The sequence below is a fragment of the Doryrhamphus excisus genome, chromosome 18, assembly GCF_030265055.1.
Source record: "Doryrhamphus excisus isolate RoL2022-K1 chromosome 18, RoL_Dexc_1.0, whole genome shotgun sequence".
Taxonomy (NCBI): Eukaryota; Metazoa; Chordata; class Actinopteri; order Syngnathiformes; family Syngnathidae; genus Doryrhamphus; species Doryrhamphus excisus.
Window position 1 is genome coordinate 3424348 of NC_080483.1, and position 19196 is coordinate 3443543.

Sequence of the window (19196 nt, forward strand, 5' to 3'; positions counted from 1 at the left end):
AACTTAATAATTTTTTCTGGGTACATGATACCATACAGCATCCATATTAAACTTGCGCGGGCTGCACTAACATTAAACTTTCATATCAAGGCGGGGGCCTAAACTAGCATCCTGCGGGCCACATTTGGGCCGCGGGCCGCATGTTTGAGACCCTGCATTATACCATCCCCCATTTTGTTACTCCCAGGGGTGAAAGGCTGACCTAGACTCTAACACACACACACACACACACAGAGTGAAGCCATGTTAGAGTGATATGATGTGAAAGGATGACATTGACAAGATGTGTAAAAACAGTGTAATATTAGTGTCAGTCCTCCATGTCAAACCTGGGGTTAGCGGGGGCGGGGGGTGCTCAGCAGCCAGAGGGGGAGGTGCTTATGACATGATTCCTTTCAGATAAACACACCCAAAAAGCAGCTGTGACCCATTTTACAAACACACACATTCACATAATAAGTACTGTTTGTATTGCAGTGTGCTCATCGATTTAGTGGAGGTCATTTGGTCTCCTGCGTGATTGACAGATGATATAAGTGATCTATATTTTCTACAACTTATAGGGGTTGGAGGGCGGCTCAGTGTGTCATTCAGCTGAGCATCTGCCCGGCGGCCACTTTTGTGTCCCACTGAGCTGAATCAGCAGCGGTGTCCATCAGCGAGACAATGTCCTTCAGCATCCATTCAATCATATTTATTTGCGTATAAAAACATAGTAATTATACACTGACAATTGTTATGCAATGGCTATATGGAACATATTGATTGTACATGCGCTAGTTTTATTAAGTATTGCTGTGTTTTCATCATTAGTAGACTTGTAAAGGTCCTTTGAATAGAAATTTGCCTCAGGCTAGAATCTGGTAGAATCTAAGGAAAGAAATGTTCATTGACATGCAATGTCCCAAATAAATGAAACTAGATCGCGAAATAGTGAAAAAAAAGTCTCTGGTTAGGAGGTATTGGACTGAAAAACGCTTGAGAACCTCAAATAAGGAAATGGCGTGTACTAAGTTGAGGAAAGACCTGTTAGCACAGCTCAACCGAAAAATACCTGCACCAAACTCCATTGAAAAATCCATCACTTTAACAGGCCCCTTCAGTGACAGCACCCACTCATTCAGCGGCTTGATGGGTTTCAATTGAGGGCAGCATGACCCTTCTCTTCTCTAAAACATCACCTACCCTACACCAATTTAATTTCGACAGACGCCGACGTTTACAGGCAGTCCTAAAACGACTGTCAAGACAACAAACACGGTCTTATGTACAAACTAAAAATGGTAGGCGTCAGTCTGCTCGAATTGTGAAGCGTGTGAATGGAGTCTGGTTGTGACCTCGCTCTCAAGTCAGTCAACTTCCCGCGTCGCTTCCAGAGCGCTAACATGCTAACAAGCTAGCATGGTAGCATCCTTACCTGCTTCCTCCCGGTTCACCGCAGCCGGCAGCGGGCGGCGGGGGCCATCTTAGAGCGGCGAACGTCTTCCACACAAATCACATCTATTAGCGTGTCCTGTCGGTGTTCACGAGCGAATTGGCCGTTTCCGGGGCAAAGTACAAATCCCAAGCGTGCGGTCGTTTCTCCGGGGGTGCCTGCTAGCTGGGTAAGCAATGCAGCCTCCGCGGCTCACAGCTCTCTCTCTGATGCATCAAGCTCGCACACACGCGAGCAAGTCGGCTTTGGTTTGGGTTCAACCCTGCAGCAGCTGTCTGAGCAAGTGGAAGGCAAGTTCAGTACAGAACACGCACACACCGTTTCCGGTTACTTTTTTCACATTAAAACCAAACCAAACCTAGACGTTTATTTTTTTTCCTCCATATCACTGTGCGTGTGTCTATAAAAACGGTTAACGTGCTAAATGTGCTGTTGTTTTGTGTCAGAAATGGACCACAAAGTATCAACATTAGAGGTTAAGGGAAACAAAAGAGTACTTCCGGATTAGTCCAGTCTTCAGTCAAGGGACTGGCGAGCGGAGTGAAACAGTGACATCTAGTGGTCATTATTAAAATCATCTGTTCTGTTTTATGTTAAACAGGAAACGTTTATACAAGATAAGTATGACTGCTTAAAGCAAATTCATGCTTCCAACATTTTGTTTTGAATATCTGCATATAGAAATTAAGCTTCTCCGCAGAAATATTATTTTAATCATTAAGCAAATGCTTCAAATTACTTTGATGCTGTTGTGATTGCATAATCATTTTGACAGAAGAACATAGCGGTAATAAGCATGCTTCTTTTCAATGAATGACACAATAATCCTGTCAGATGTATCATTAGTAACACTTATTTAGTCATCACAATGTTTTTGACTGGAAGCCACCTCCACGTATCAAAGAGCTTGTTTGCTTGTCCCAACGTCCACAGCGTCCATCTGAAACTTCTGACACACGTTCATCCTGAGGTGTCCTTCCACACGTCCCGTGTCCTTCATTGTCCATCATGTCAACAACATACATCACTGTACCAATCCGGCACTCAGCATCTTCGCATCCCCGTCACCTCACATACTTCGTGTGTATGTGTGTGCAATCCAGGAAGTCCTTTTCTACACTTCTTTCTCCTCTTTCCCAGCAAACGACGTCCGTCTCAGGTTCTCTTTGACTTTGACAAACTCGGGAGCCTTCAGTTTCTCTTCTTCTTCTCTCTCCTGCTGGAGCTCCATCTGCAACAGAGAGACATCAAGACAATGAAATTAAACATCAACACAACATGAACATGAAGACAACACAGAGTTGCTGTGTGAAGTCGAATGTCTTGCCGGCCTTTTATTTTGAAGGTTGGTGGTCAGGGGTGTCACATACTGAAAATTTCTATGTATTTTTTTAGGCTACAAAAAAAAGTATATTTAAAGACAAAGCTCATTCATTCATTTTCTACCGCTTTTCCTCACGAGGGTGCTGGAGCCTATCCCAGCTGTCTTCAGGCGAGAGGCGGGGTACACCCTGGACTGGTGGCCAGCCAATCACAAGGCACATATAGACAAACAACCATTCACACTCACATTCATACCTATGGACAATTTGGAGTCCCTAATTAACCTAGCATGTTTTTGGAATGTGGGAGGAAACCGGAGTACCCGGAGGGAAACCCACGGGGAGAACATGCAAACTCCACACAGAGAGATGGCCGAGGGTGGAATTGAACCCTGGGAGGTCTGCGTGCTAACCACTCAACCGCTGTGCCTCCCTAAAGTCATGATATTGATGATATGATGAATCCCATTGCTAATGGCTGTGAGCCACTTAAAAATGGCGTCAAGCACCTCCTCCAGTTTCTGGTGTCTCTTCTTCAGTTCTGCCTCCAGAGGAGAAATCTTCCTGCGAGCGTCCTCGTCCTGTTTCCTCTGTCGCATTTGCTGATCTCTCTTCCTGGATTCCAAAACTCTTTGAAGCTCAGGTTTGGTCTCCACGCTGATGCCGCTCCTACACACACACACAAATGGGCTTGATTTTGTTCTACTCGTCCACCACAAACTCCTCCAAACTTCCCTTTATGGAGCTAGCTTTGTGCAGTGGGACAGAAACTTCCGCGACATGTCCCCACTAAGTTGGAAGCGTCCTAATGTCCCACATGTCAGGGACAATAAGAACTAGTAGTCATTGAGTGCTTTCCCAGCATGCTCTGCGGTAGGAAGACGTGTCCTGGCACAAACACGTCCTGCATTCCGTCCTCAATGGAGAGAAAAGATGCAAGCACAAAGAAGGTTTGGAAGTTTCCAATGGAGGCAAATGAAGGACAGCACGCACACATTGTCCATCATTGTCTCCGTGTGTGCAAGGAAGACATAGTGGTGTTTACTAATGAGTCAACGTAAGCGTCCGTCTTACCGCTTGCAGCTACTCAGCAGCTCTCGGTGAAGCTCCTGGTGACTCTTGGAACTTTTGACGGGGTTCAGCAGTTTTCTGGGCTGGATGAGGTCCTGGTCCTCGTCTGGGTCGAGGTAGTCAGGCGGGGGGATGTGGCCACACGCGGGCGATGTCCTACTGTGGGGTTGCAGGTCTGCGTACGCTGAAGCTGGGGATACAAGAAGGGAGACAAGTTAGGATTTACTGGACTACTTATGCCAGGGGTCTCAAACACACGGCCCGCGGGCCAAATGTGGCCCGCAGGACACTAGTTTGAGGCCCCCGCCTTGATATGAAAGTTTAATGTTAGTGCGGCCCGCGCAAGTTTGATATGGATGCTGTATGGTATCATGTACCCAGAAAAAATTATTACGTTTGATTCATGTTCATGTTAAAGGTTAAATAACTGTTAATAGTTATCCTCCCTATCCGTGTGGAAGTGGTAAGTTTTTGGCTATTTAAGTTGAAAGGAAATAACTTGAAGGCTACCGTTTAGGTCGCTAGCTCTCTAGTTTGGGAGTTAACATGAGTCTCAAGACCCTGCAGTTGCGCAATATGTTGTAAATAAAAAGAGTATAAATGTGACTATAGTCGTGTTTTGTCATGTCTACAGGGCTCTAATAATGCTTTGTTCATTTTAATCTGAAAAAAATAATTTGTCTACCCACCAACTATTTGTGGTTTCTTAAGTTTTTATTATTTGCCGTTTTATTATTATTAGATTTATTACTGATTGATTTTCTTTATTCTTGATTTGTTTATTTTTCAGAAAATCGGAACCAAAGCACTGAAAAAGTTTTTATATTTTTCTGTTTTTAATGCGTTTTTTTTTTTTTTTTAAACCTGATGCGGCCCAGCCTCGCCCAGACCCTAGCTCCAGTGGCCCCAGGTAAATTGAGTTTGAGACCCCTGACTTATGCCGTTCCGTTGTCCTCACAAGCGCTGCCGCCAGGGGGCGTTTATGCGAGACAATGCAGGAGCTTAAGAGGTCATGTGATCCCAGTCTTCAGATATTCTGGGAGACACAGATCAGCTTTCATAGCCTCTTTCTTGTATGAAAGCAGACACCGCTAGCGTCCTCCCCAAAAAATGACAAGAGGACGACTGGACAAACTCAACCTTTGAGTTCAATGGCTGACTTGCTGGATGCTCCTCTTCTTCACAGCTCTGCTAGACCATTCTGTGGATTCAAGCATGTCAGCCAAGATGAAAGCCACATGCTAACACACACACACACACACACACACACACCAGTAAAGTCAACAGAAATTGAACGTGTGATCAAACAGAAGGTTTATGATTGACTAAAAAGGAGTCCATCATGTTAATAAAGAAGTAGATCTAAAGTTACATTCTTCTTCTTCTTGCTTTCATTTCTTACCAAACTCAAACGTTTCTTCTCTGGCTGGTGTCCTCCCGTCCATCTTCTCCTCATCATCTTTTTCTGCTGAGCCTGAGCAAGCCTGGTCTCCTCTACACGGAACCACCACGCTGAGTGCCTGGTCACATGATCCCCCCGCCCCCTTTGTGTAAGAGCAGCATTAGCTTGTTTCCCACGCTGCCTTCAGGGACATCAGGAGACCTCCCAACGAGTGGGTGTGGTTGGCGGCTTGTTTGTGTCACGTGATCAACTCCTCACAGCGACCTCCGCTGTCTGGCGGATGCTTCCATGTTGTATCTTGCTTCTTGATCATTTCATTTTCAAGTTCTGTGTTGGGGTTGAGCTTGTGATGTCCAATTCTCCCCCAAAATGTGTGCGATTGAGTGGGGGTCGGGGTTCCTGTGAGTCAGCAACCACGTCACTCATTCAGCTTTTTTGTGAACAACGGAGAGACGGGTGAGCGTTATTGGAGCTGCAGCTCATCAGTACTGTACAACACTCACTTTTATTGCAAATGTTGAACCAAAAATAGACAGCGTGATTTGATCGAGATTTTTTTTTCAAATTTTTTTGAATTTTGTTGGTCATTTTTTTACTTTGCTGATATTTATATCATAAGTGCAGCCCAGCTGATTTTTTTATTGACCCTCGAGATTTTCTAAATGCAAAAACAAGAAAAAAAACAAAACAAAATTGGAAGAAATATCCGTTATTTTTCAACAATATACAAAATATTACAGATATTAATAGCATAAAGTCAAAAAATTAAAGCAAAAAAGTCATAATATGACAAAGAAAACAGAAAAGATTTAAATTGTTGGAAAATTAAGTTGGGAAAAGATACAATGTAGGAAAAAAAACATAAAAGAAGAGAATATTTAAAAAAGCAGAAAAGTCCATACTAATAATATGGTTATGCTAAAATACAGGTTGTTATTTTCTTAGGGTTAGGGACACCCTTGTATAATAATAATAATTATAATAATTATTATTATAATTATTATAATAATTATTATAACTCTAATAATTATTATAATTATTATTATAAAATAATAATAATTATTATTATATTAATTAATTAAATAAATTATAATTATAGTAATTATTATAATAATAATAATTGTTATTATTATATTATTAATTAATTAAATAAATAAATTGTAATTATATTATTATTATTATTATTATTATTATTATTATTATTATTATTATTATTATTATTATTATTATTGTGAGTGAGTGTCAGCCACATGACTTAGCGGCCTTTTGCCGTGAGCTGCCGTGAGCCTCCAAACTCCCCATACTCCAGTAAGTGTTCATCAAATGCCGTATTAAAGCTTACCCACATAAGGTAGTTTTTGTGGCATGTGTTAGCAGTTAGGTTCCACACGGAAGACATGATTGCTTTTGTTTTGAGGGAAAGTGGGAGGACGACACGGCCTAAGACATTTTAGTCAGGGGAAGAAACTACAATGATATTGACATTTGCGTGTACACTGGCGCCTCGACATAGAAGTGCAAACCCATGATATGCAAAGTCAAACATGCACAGTCCATAACTATGTTATTATTATGACTGTTGCTGACATAAGGAAGCAATAATACATGTTATTCATGCTCACCTCTGTGTGGCCGCGTTCCATTCCGCTCACTGCGCTGCTGAGTGATGTTGTACGCCCTCTGCAGGACAAAAAAACAACAGCAGCATTCTGTCATTGCTCACTTTTCTTGCTGGGGAGTTCTTCCACCAAACGTATTTAAAACAGCTTCCACATTCACTCTTTTGTTTTTCTCTTCACCCCTGTCCTTCCTGCCCCCGCCCCGCTTGGTCCTTCTCCTCTAGGCTCAATGGACTTTGTGTTGGTTGCTAGGAGAACTTCATCAGGCTTCCACATGGAGACAAGGCCCTCAGTGTCTGGATGCTCCCCCCCAAACCTGACCCCCAGTGAAAGGAGGGATGAAGGAGCAACCCAGGAAAGCATCTCTCTTCTTCTTAATGCTATATCAAACTTTTAGTTTGACGAAAAGCGAGCTTGTTAGGGCTTGTCACCATAAAGGCATAAAGATGACGTCCTTTTGTCTTTGGGTTCAGGAGGACCCCTGCTGGACAAGTTGGTGTACTACAGCACTGCTATAATAGTTTAAATTGGTGGTGTTAAACATGCAACCAAGCAACAAAAATGTACAATTTAAATTTTAAAAAAGCCGAAATGTTGTTACTGGCTGCACGGCGGGGGAGTGGTGAGCGCGCAGACCTCACAGCTAGGAGACAAGGGTTCAATTCCACCTTCGGCCATCTCTGTGTGGAGTTTGCCGGTTTCCTCCCACATTCCAAAAACATGCTAGGTTAATTAGCGACTCCAAATTGTCCATAGGTATGAATGTGAGTGTGAATGGTTGTTTGTATATATGTGCCCTGTGATTGGCTGGCCCCGCCTCTCGCCCAAAGACAGCTGGGATAGGTTCCAGCACCCCCTGCGACCCTCGTGAGGATAAGCGGTAGAAAATGAATGAATGTTGTTACTAAAGGCTTCATTATATTTGGCATCTGGACTACGCTGGAGCCACGTCTTCATCGTGCATTTACGAGGTCTGACCTGTAGTCCTCTGCGAAAACACGAAGGGGCAGTGTTTTCCTGAGAGGGATCAAGCACGGTTGTACCAAATGCTCTTCAATGAGGGGGGATTAAAAAAATAAACATAAACACATCAAATAAACAATAAACACCCAAAACGCCAGCGCCACGGCGTTCGAAAAGTGCAAAAAGTTTCCCAGGTACCTTTGTGGCGTCACACTGGCTGCTCGGAGCGTGTGCCTGAATACAGTGAACCTTTCTGGGCCACGCCAGGTGGCTGCCTCCTCTCTATAGTCTGGTTCTAGTGCGGTAGTAATATATAATAATATATAATATTTGATAGGAACATATCAACAGGTACAGTTAGTCAAATCCTAATTTGAGTCCTTCTTGAATCCAGGTGTGCACAAACTATTGTCAAATCTGAATAGAAAGAGTAGATATCAAAAATACATATAAAAATCGGTAATTCGTACTATATCAGTCTTGAGAAGCAGAAAGGTATTGGTATCCGTTTGAAAAAAATATTTTCGTCACGTCATCATTTAAAAGTGGAAGCAGGAGGTTCACTTTGACTCTTTGTTTGTATTTTTAGCTGTAGGATTTTCTCTGGTTGACTTAATTAGTTCCTTAATCCGCACACACACACACACACACACACACACACACACACACACACACACAGAGAGAGAGAGAGAGACACACACCTGTGTGTGAGACAGATTACATAAGCATGCTGTGATTGTGTTACTCACACACGACTTCATCCACTAATTGGATGCGAGGACGGCAACATCAGCGATCTCGCGTCGTTTTGCTCCCTTTTGTGTCGTTAAAGTGTTGCTGTTGCGTCATTCCGACCTTCCAGAAGCTTCCAGCGAAACAAGGGGTTAGCATTGTATCGCTAATGCTAGTTGCATTCAAGCCTCATTTCCTGTTATCTGTGACACGTGGGCTCGGGCTCGGGCTCGGCCCCGCCCCCTAGAGGCCAGAAAACGATCACTTATGAATGTAAATATTGGAAGCTGTATCAAACACGCGTGTTTGTATACGCACTGAACACGTGATATGGCCTATGTGAACTTTGACCTGCGGCACGTGACTGATGGAGACTTTAGAAAGTATACTCCTACTGGATACAGATATGCTTGATGGTTCATATCTATGGGAAATAAGGTACTTATTGTGTTTCCCAGTGGACATTGAACGCAACACAAAGCTGGTCTACACTCGCTAAATGGAGGATACTAAAAATAAAAACAATTCAAGTGGGACAACTGGCAACACACCATGACCACCACCACTCCCCCTTACCCTCTTGCACCGCAATCACCATGGCAACAGGCACTCCTTGACACACCCCAGAAGTCAAACATCTCAGCAGAAACTCATTCATTCCTCAACATTCAAGCCAGTGGACGATGAGCATGCTAGGCTAGCATGCAAGCCAAACAAACAAGTTGCGTGATGTGTTTGTGGTCAGCAAGACAAACTTTCAAGCTGAAAAGGAAAGACGTTGTTGTTAAGTTTTAAGTGTGTGTGTGTGTATACCTAATGAAGCGGCCACCGATCAGTGAGAAATGTTGTCATCTGTCAGAAAAGTTCAACTGACCTTCTTCCCATGAGAGGATCCCATCATCCACCTCTCCGCTCCTCCTGGTCTTTGTGGCGGCCTGGAGATCACTCCGACGCTCGTCCCTCCTCTCGGCCGCTTGTGTGCCCCTTCCCCACCCTCCTCACCCTCCTCCTCCTTCTTCTCCTCCTCGCTGGCGTCCCCTCAGCCACCTGTCCCAGGCTGACTTCCTGCTCTCTGAGAGGCTTACCGTAAGTGGCAGAGACAAGTGAAAGAACGGGTTACAGTAATCTGATTACAGCCACTGTAATAGATTACAAAAGGGAGTGTAGGTCAGCCGCTTTTGACCTGGTCTTTCTGTCCAAAGGTTCTGGAGGCCATCATCATCATGACACATCATTTACTGTTCTAAGCTAGCAAGCTATCTTATTGATGCGTTCACTTGTGATGGAACCCCTCTTCTGATACAAGTTGCTGTCTTTTGTGATGTCATGTGCATGTGATGAGGTATAAGAGTGTCGGTCAGGTATGTCATTAAATTAGCAATTAGCTGATGGCATAACTAAATAAGCATGGAAGCGTAGCCTTTAGTTTAGATCAGGGGTCTCAAACACGCGGCCCGCGGGCCAAATGTGGCCCGCAGGACACTAGTTTGAGGCCCCCGCCTTGATATGAAAGTTTAATGTTAGTTTGATATGAATGCTGTATGGTATCATGTACCCAGAAAAAATTATTACGTTTGATTAATGTTCAGGGGCGGCACGGTGGTCTAGGGGTTAGCGCGCAGACCTCACAGCTAGGAGACCAGGGTTCAATCCCACCCTCGGGCATCTCTGCGTGGAGTTTGCATGTTCTCCCCGTGCATGCGTGTGTTTTCTCCGGGTACTCCGGTTTCCTCCCACATTCCAAAAACATGCTAGGTTAATTGGCCACTCCAAATTGTCCATAGGGGTGAATGTGAGTGTGAATGGTTGTTTGTCTATATGTGCCCTGTGATTGGCTGGCGACCAGTCCAGGGTGTACCCCGCCTTACGCCCGAAAACAGCTGGGATAGGATTGTCTAACCACCAACTATATGTGGTTTCTTAAGTTTTTATTATTTGCTGTTTTATTATTATTATATTTATTTATTTATTACTGATTGATTGATTTTCTTTATTCTTGATTTATTTATTTTCATCTTATTTTGTGTAGAAAAATAAAAAGTAAGATATTTGAGAACAGTGGAATGTTTTATCAGAGCTTTTCTTGTAGAAAATTGGAACCAAAGCGAAGTTTTTTAATTTTTTTTGTTTTTAATAAATTTTTTTGGGAAAACCTGATGCAGCCCAGTCTCACCCAGACCTGAGCTCCAGTGGCCCCCAAGTAAATTGAGTTTGAGACCCCTGGTTTAGATAGCTTTAAAGATTAATTTACAATGACATGACAATGTATTTTAAAATGGCAACAACCTGGAAGTCAGCCAGTGTGATGGAAGGAAATGTGTTCAATGTGTAATGGTGGTCAATGATGTTGTGATGTTACCAGAAGATCACAGCACTTCCAATCACCTTGCTCTGATGTCACGGTGACAAAATGTTAGCATGCCTAATGATGACAGACATGATGTAAGATATGATTTATGCTTTATTGCTCCAGTCTGATGTCACGTGTTTGCTCCACCATCTCCTCCATCTTCATCGGAGACGCTCACACCTGCAAACATAGCACGTTCATTAGGGCTAACATCACCACCAACATCATTTTTTTCTAAATGTGTGAATTTATTATTATTTAGTTATTGTGTGAATTTTATCTCAATGAGTTATTTATTTTTATTATCTTGTTTACTCCATTTTCATTGTTTTCTTTGTATGTGTGTTTATTTTATCCTTTCACTTTTGCTCTTCCTGGGCTTCCGTAGTTGGCCCCAGCTCTGGTAGCATTTCCTCTCTTTGCCACATCACGTGATTGGCAGTGACGAGGGTAAGTTCTGTTAAAGAGTTGCAAAGAAAATGTGTTGTTTAGTTTAAGATTTGGTCATCTGTGTTGTGTATATTGTTTTTATGTCGATATATTTTGTCATTTCAAGTGGTTTTATGTTATTTTGATGGCTTAAAATGGCTTCTTTTCATTTACACTTCTGGCGGGATTTGCGTTACAGTAGGCCTGTCGGGGTTTTTGTTACAATGTGTAATTTATGTTCCGAAAAAAGAACTTTATTTTCATTCTTTTGTCCATCAGGTATGTGTTTTTCATTTGTAATCATAATACCTTTTCACGTGTCATTAATAACTCATTCCCCTTCTCTCCCCCACTCCGTTACTTATGTTGGCCACTAGTCGGCAGTGTTTTAAAACATTGTGAATATAAAATCTGTGTTTTGTTTACCATTAAAACAACTTCCTCTACTTCCTCTCTTTGCCACTCAACGTGGTTGGCATTGACAAGGGGTGCAGAGGTGGAGAAAAAAGAACTTTTCATTCTTTCATTCTTTTTCATTCTTTTGTCCATCAGAAACCTAACAAAGGCTGTTACACAACAAAATCAAAACATCTCCTCGACAAGCATATTGACTATACTATACTACACAATACTACTATTTCATGAAGTCGAGGTTCTTGCAGACCTTCCTCTCCAGTAACCCCCAAAACCAGGAAGGCTGAGGAGTGTGATCCTGGAATATTTGGAACACACCCTTGGCAGAACCTCATTCCCAACCCAGATGGAGCATGCCACCCATTTTCGGCCCACGAACGGTGGGCTCTGATTTGGAGGTACTGAGTTGAGGTACTTCGATGTAAAGCGTACTCCCTCTAGAGAGTCAAAAAATGGCGGGTACTCGAACAAAAGTCAGGACCCCCCCCCCCCCCCCCCCAACCAAAAGCAGAATAAGGCTACCCCCAAGTTCAGTTGGATAAACTCCAATTTACAAGGATTCAGTGGCATAGAAAATGGATGGATGGGCATATTAGTACAGCATGCAGTATATAAATGTGGACATACATATGTTGCTATATACAGTATATAATGTATATGAGCCAAATATTACCATAGATAGTACCATAGACATAATAGGCCAATTAATAATAATTAAAAATAATAAAAAATATTATTATTAATTGGTATCCAATAATAATAATAATAATATATATTATAATAATAATATACTGTTATATTATATAATAATATATTAATATAATAATATAATATTATCGATAGTAATTATTAATAATAATAACGATTAATAATGACGATGAGTATTATTAATTATTATTTACAATATATATAAGATATTATAATAATGTAATGAAAACATTAATAATAATATATAATAATAAATTATTATTATTATAAACTATAAGGTTCAAAAATATTGTGACTGGTCAATAACACTTAATAGGTTATTACTTAGGCCTATAAATATATTTAATCTTGCAATGAATATTTTACATAAAAAGAAAATATTTAAAAAGGTCAAAATATGACAAAGCCAAAATATTGATGAAAACAGGAAAAATATAATAAATTTCATGAGAATGAAGTTGAAAAATATGGTGAGGAAAAATATATTTTTAAGTCATAATATTTTGAGAAACAAGTATTTTTTATTAAGGTGTGGAAAACGTTAGAATGTTATAGGAATAAAGTTTAAAAAAATTAAGGAGGGTATTTGAGAAGGAAATTTACATATTTTGACTTTACTTTCATGACTGTGATGGAAACAGGAATCATTTACTGCTAACTTAGCTCACATTGCTATATTTCTGTTACATATATATCTTCGTAGAAGGTTTTGTAGTTTAGAATTTTTAAGTGAACTTAAACTTCGAAGCACTCCAAGAGTATGCGAGTGACACGAATGACAGCACGAGTGCTACGTAAAGAGTAAACACAGTCACAGTGCCTTTAACCGAAGCATGCAAACATTAATTATGCCTTTATTGATTCATTCTGGAGGCTGTTTGAGTCTCAGAAGCGTAATACTGTATGACTGCACTGCAAAATATTTGCCACTGGGAAATATTTACACTGATATTTCCAGACATGTTAGATCAGGGGTCTCAAACACGCGGCCCACGGGCCAAATGTGGCCCGCAGGACACTAATTTGAGGCCCCCGCCTTGATATGAAAGTTTAATGTTAGTGCGGCCCGCGCAAGTTTGATATGGATGCTGTATGGTATCATGTATCCAGAAAAAATGATTATGTTTGATTAATGTTCATGTTAAAGGTTAAATAACTGTTAATAGTTATCCTCCCTCTCCGTGTGGAAGTGGTAAGTTTTTGGCTATTTAAGTTTAAAGGAAATAACTTGAAGGCTACCGTTTAGGTCGCTAGCTCTCTAGTTTGCGAGTTAGCATGTGTCTCAAGACCCTGCAGTTGCGCAATATGTTGTAAATAAAAAGAGTATAAATGTGACTATAGTCATGTTTTGTCATGTCTACAAGGCTCTAATAATGCTTTAATCTGCTTTAATAATTTTAATCTGAAAAAATAATTTGTCTACCCACCAACTATATGTGGTTTCTTAAGTTTTTATTATTTGCCATTTTATTATTATTATATTTATTTATTACTGATTGATTTTCTATATTTTTGATTTTTTATTTATTTTTCATCTTATTTTGTGTAGAAAAAAAAAGATATTTGAGAACAGTGGAATGTTTTATCAGAGCTTTTCTTGTAGAAAATCTGAACCAAAGCGAAGTTTTTGAAATTTTTTTGATTTTAATAAATGCGGCCCAGTCTCACCCAGACCCGAGCTCCAGTGGCCCCCAAGTAAATTGAGTTTAAGACCCCTGTGTTAGATAATTAGTTTAATTCTGAAATGTTAAAAATGAGCAAATAACTTGTGAATAATATAATAAAGAAGTTATTTATTTGCATAATTTGTCGAATATCTAGTCTGTTAATCTTTTATTTGGAAAGACCTTCATTCATTGAAATGAATTTAGGTTTATTTCAAGTTCTGTCAACTAGTTTCAGCATATATATTTATTAATTTACAAAAAATTAAACATTTGTCAGAAAGCAGATTATTCAGAAAGTGGAAGGGTGGAGATTCAATCAAGTTTTACTTTTTAGTCGGTTTTAACAAGGTAAAAAATTCAGTATTTTATTCTTAAAATAAGTACTAAGTATTGTTTATTATGCTAATTTAATAACAATTTGTATTACACACAATAACCCGCAGAGAAAACTTTGTAGATCTTCCAGAATCTGCACCTATTCCTTGGATTTGTGCTACCCGCCAAAAAGGTCAGTTTTGATTGGTCACACGGCCAAAGTGCTTCCTACAAATGAACCTCACAATCTATTATAATCAAACCATCTTTTTAATATGACAATTTCTTCTCTGACCTTTCTAATGATTTAGTCTGTACTCCCTCCGGAATAAAAAGCAGTGGTATCATCCGCAAATAATACCAGCTTTAAGTCTTTCGTAACTTTGGAGATGTTATTGATGTTGAACAATTTTGGTCCCAGTATTGACCCGTGGGGTACTCCGCACGTAATATATGAAATTGCAGATGTCCTAGCATGGAAGTGTTTCAAATGTCGTTCTTCCCTGAGATCATATTTCTCCTCTCTTGTAGAGAAGTATTGGATGACATTTTTAGCTAATTGGCTAAAAATTAGCTAATATTTGTAGCCTTATGCATTATTTTAGCTGTTTAAAGATGAACTATATCAGCAAGTTGAAGTATTTGTGATTTTAGAAATAAGGAGTTAGTATGTTCTCTGTAGGCGGCATTATGAATTATCCTTACTGGCCTTTTTTTTGCAGTACATTTAGCGAGTGAAGAGTTATTAACCCATATTTCCACACAATAAGTAAGATATGGTATTGAAATATTTCATATACGTATATTCCATATATTTCAATGGTATTGAAATATTTCTGGCCACCTTATGTTGTATATTTGTAATATGAGGTTTCCGGCTCATATTTTCATCTATTGTGATCCCCAGAAATTTATTTTCATTCACCCTTTCAATGTCTACACCGAAAGGCTGACATGAATAACAACAGACATGATGTAAGATATGATTTATGCTTTATTTTCTGCAGTATAATATCACAGTTTGCTCCACCTCATCTTCACCGGAGACGCTCACACCTGAAAACACAGCAGAAACGTCCTGAACACCTTCAGGTGGTGTCTTCGGTTAGAAACCTGATGCTCACCCGTGGCGTGTCAGATTCAGTGGTAAAAGCCCTTTGGTTTTGAGCGCATGCTAACCTGTTGAGTAGCATCTTCGCACCCAAGAGGATCATTGCATCCATGAGCATGGTCATGATTGACTGTATCGCTGTGACTATATGCTACATTGCCAGCAGGTTCTCCCTCGTGAACACCACCGCCATGTCGAAAAGCAGGAGCACCAGCAGCAGCAGCTACAAAATAACCCGGTGCACTGCAACAAAACCATAAAAACTTTCATTAGGAGGAGACAAAACATCTCCAAGCATTCCGGGGCATCCCAATGCTCTCACTACACTAGTGAATGTAAGCGGCATACAAAATGGATATATGGTGTACATGCATATTAGCATATTAGCATATTAGCATAGATGCATATTCCCATTAGTGTAGACATATATGTACCGTATACGGTATTAGCCATACTACTGTATGTTAGTATAGATCAGGGGTCTCAAACACGCGGCCCGCGGGCCACTAAGTTTGAGGCCCCCCGCCTTGATATGAAAGTTTAATGTTAGTGCGGCCCGAGCAAGTTTGATATGGATGCTGTATGGTATCATGTACCCAGAAAAAATTATTACGTTTGATTAATGTTCATGTTAAAGGTTAAATAACTGTTAATAGTTATCCTCCCTATCCGTGTGGAAGTGGTAAGTTTTTGGCTATTTAAGTTGAAAGGAAATAAACTTGAAGGCTACCGTTTAGGTCGCTAGCTCTCTAGTTTGCGAGTTAGCATGTGTCTGAAGACCCTGCAGTTGCGCAATATGTTGTAAATAAAATGAGTATAAATGTGACTATAGTCATGTTTTGTCACGTTTTGTCTACAGGGCTCTAATAATGCTTTGTTCATTTTAATCTGAAAAAAATAATTTGTCTACCCACCAACTATATGTGGTTTCTTAAGCTTTTATTATTTGCCGTTTTATTATTATTATATTTATTACTGATTGATTGATTTTCTTTATTCTTGATTTGTTTTTTTATTTTTCCATCTTATTTTGTGTAGAAAAATAAAAAGTAAGATATTTGAGAACAGTGGAATTTTTTATCAGAGCTTTTCTTGTAGAAAATTGGAACCAAAGTGAAGTTTAAAATTTTTTTTTATTTTTAATAAATGTGTTTTTTTTTGTTTTTTTTGAAAACCTGATGCGACCCAGACCCGAGCTCCAGTGGCCCCCAAGTAAATTGAGTTTGAGGCCCCTGGTATAGATAGTGTGTATGAGTATGTTATATTTTGTATACTCACTTGGTGTCATCATTTAGCCACACTGCAGCATCTGAAAACACACATTTGTTACGTTTCATGTCGAAATTATGCGATGATAAATTTGAGTTGTTGGCTCACCAATCACTTGAACCAGAAGGAACGTCAGGAGAACACCTAAAGCACACATACATTCATGTGAGCACAACATCTACACATTGTTTTTTTCTGTGTGTGAGGTGACTTACCGTTGATGAGAGTGAGTGCCATGATGTCACTGCGATGCTCCTCAGCGTGGATGCTCCTCACCAACCGTGCTGATCTTTTATAGTCTGTCTTTCTCCTCAAGCTGTTTAATGTTCTGCTTTACACTTTCTAGCCTATATGGCACCTTCATCAGCAAACATGTGCTGGTGTCGCGTGAGCACCTGAACTGCTCAATTGCTTCAAATTATTTCATCATCAATTATTTCATTTCATCATCTCAGTTGAAGTTAGTAATAAATGACCTGATCGCCCATGCAGGCACCCAAGTTTGCATGTTCTCCCTGTGCATGCGTGGGTTTTCTCCAGTTTCATTCCAAAAACATTGTTATATTATATTATAATATATTATATTAATATAATATTAACAATATTAATTATTATTCATAATAATAACGATTAATAATAATGATGATTGTTATTAATTATTATTAATAATAATATATTATAATAATATAATAAAAATTAAAAAAAAATAATATATAATAATAAATTATTATTATTATTATAAACTGTATAAGGTTAAAAAATATTGTGACAGGTCAATAACACTTAATAGGTTATTACTTAGGCCTATGAATATATTTATTTAATCGTGCAATAAATATTTTACAATAAAAAGAAAATATTTAAAAATATTTTTAAATATGAGGAGTACGAGTAGTTATCACGCAGGCCTCACAGCTTGGAGACCCGAGTTCAATTCCACCCTCGGCCATCTCTGTGTGGAGTTTGCATGTTCTCCCTGTGCATGCGTGGGTTTTTTCCGGGTACTCCGGTTTCCTCCCACATTCCAAAAACATGCTAGGTCAGGGGTCGGCAACCTTTACTATGAAAAGAGCCATTTCACCCACTTGCCCACTAAAGAAAAATAGCCTGGAGCCGCAAAACGTTGTATGTTTAAAACAACATTGGAGGGGAAAAAAAAGACGAGTTGGAGTACTCTTGCTAGTACTGGAGATAAACTTTTGTTTTTAAATGAGCTCTAATTTATTTTTTAGAATCGTCAAATAACTCATTAATAATAATTAATAACTCAAATAACTCAAAGTATTACTCATTTCCCTTCATGTTAACCTGTCAGAGAGAACTGGATAGCATCCTGTCTGCTCATTCAGTCACCAGTCAGAACTCAGTCAGGATGCATTCATGGTCTCACACAAAGTTGGATTTTTGTAAACTCATAACAAAGACGTGCATTTTCACCACACGGGTGCTAAAAAATATTCAAGCATTGCAAAGGGAGTCGCAACAAAGAGGCTGGAGAGCCACATGCGGCTCTGGAGCCGCGGGTTGCTGACCCCTGTGCTAGGTTAATTAGCGACTCCAAATTGTCCATAGGTATGAATGTGAGTGTGAATGGTTGTTTGTCTATATGTGCCCTGTGATTGGCTGGCGACCAGTCCAGGGTGTACCCCGCCTCTCGCCTCCCGAAGACAGCTGGGATAGGCTCCAGCACCCCCCGCGACCCTCATGAGGAAACTGTTGAAAATGAATGAAAGTCAATGATAATTAGTATTAGTATATGTTCTCAGTTGCTGTTACATATACTCACCAGAAGAGTGTGCTAATAAGCAGCCACACTAAGTCATGTTAAAATAAACGAAGCATAACCTGTGTTTATTCGCTGTTTAATTGTGTTAATTTAAAAAGTTCCCAATTGCCAAATTGCGTGATAGGAGAACTTTGAGAGGCGCTTTTGAAAACAGATTATGGGCAATTTTAAATGAACAAACAGGTATTCAATAGGTCGAAGGGACCTTGGTAATGAACACCCCAGGGTCTCTCTTGAGGCTAATTTCCATGCGGCAAACAACACCAAAGTAGAGAAAACATAGTCATAGTAAAACACACAGTACATGTACAAAACCAATTTCCCGTGTGAGTATGTGTAACTCCTATGCTGCATATAGATCAGGGGTCTCAAACACGCGGCCCGCGGGCCAAATATGGCTCGCAGGACACTAGTTTGAGGCCCCCGCCTTGATATGAAAGTTTAATGTTAGTGCGGCCTGCACAAATTTGATATGGATGCTGTATGGTATCATGTACCCAGAAAAAATTATTACGTTTGATTAATGTTCATGTTAAAGGTTAAATAACTGTTAATAGTTATCCTCCCTGTCCGTGTGGAAGTGGTAAGTTTTTGGCTATTTAA

At 39.9% G+C, this 19196-nt stretch overlaps 2 protein-coding genes across 4 annotated transcripts in view; both read right to left on the minus strand.

The window, feature by feature from the left end:
* Nucleotides 1-1699, minus strand: part of pik3c2b (phosphatidylinositol-4-phosphate 3-kinase, catalytic subunit type 2 beta) — a 28483-nt gene extending 26784 nt beyond the window's left edge. Inside the window, exon 1 of the mRNA XM_058054615.1 lies at nucleotides 1418-1699. The gene's annotated coding sequence lies outside the window, so the exon portion shown is untranslated. The remainder of the gene's footprint in view (nucleotides 1-1417) is intronic.
* Nucleotides 1700-1824: 125 nt separating this feature from the next.
* LOC131106587 (protein FAM107B-like) lies at nucleotides 1825-9527 on the minus strand. 3 transcript variants are annotated; one of them, XM_058055795.1, is made up of 6 exons: nucleotides 8562-8768; nucleotides 6853-6910; nucleotides 5231-5629; nucleotides 3832-4018; nucleotides 3267-3426; nucleotides 1825-2666 (listed from the first exon to the last, which is right to left on the minus strand). In XM_058055795.1, the coding sequence occupies exons 3-6, from the start codon at nucleotides 5271-5273 to the stop codon at nucleotides 2550-2552; spliced, it is 507 nt and encodes a 168-aa protein (XP_057911778.1). In that variant the 5' UTR covers nucleotides 5274-5629; nucleotides 6853-6910; nucleotides 8562-8768; the 3' UTR covers nucleotides 1825-2549. The 3 variants fall into 3 exon arrangements, with proteins under 3 accessions (XP_057911778.1, XP_057911776.1, XP_057911777.1); XM_058055793.1 differs by lacking the exons at nucleotides 5231-5629; nucleotides 8562-8768 and adding an exon at nucleotides 9419-9527; XM_058055794.1 differs by lacking the exon at nucleotides 5231-5629 and having other exon boundaries at nucleotides 8562-8767.
* Nucleotides 9528-19196: the final 9669 nt, after the last annotated feature.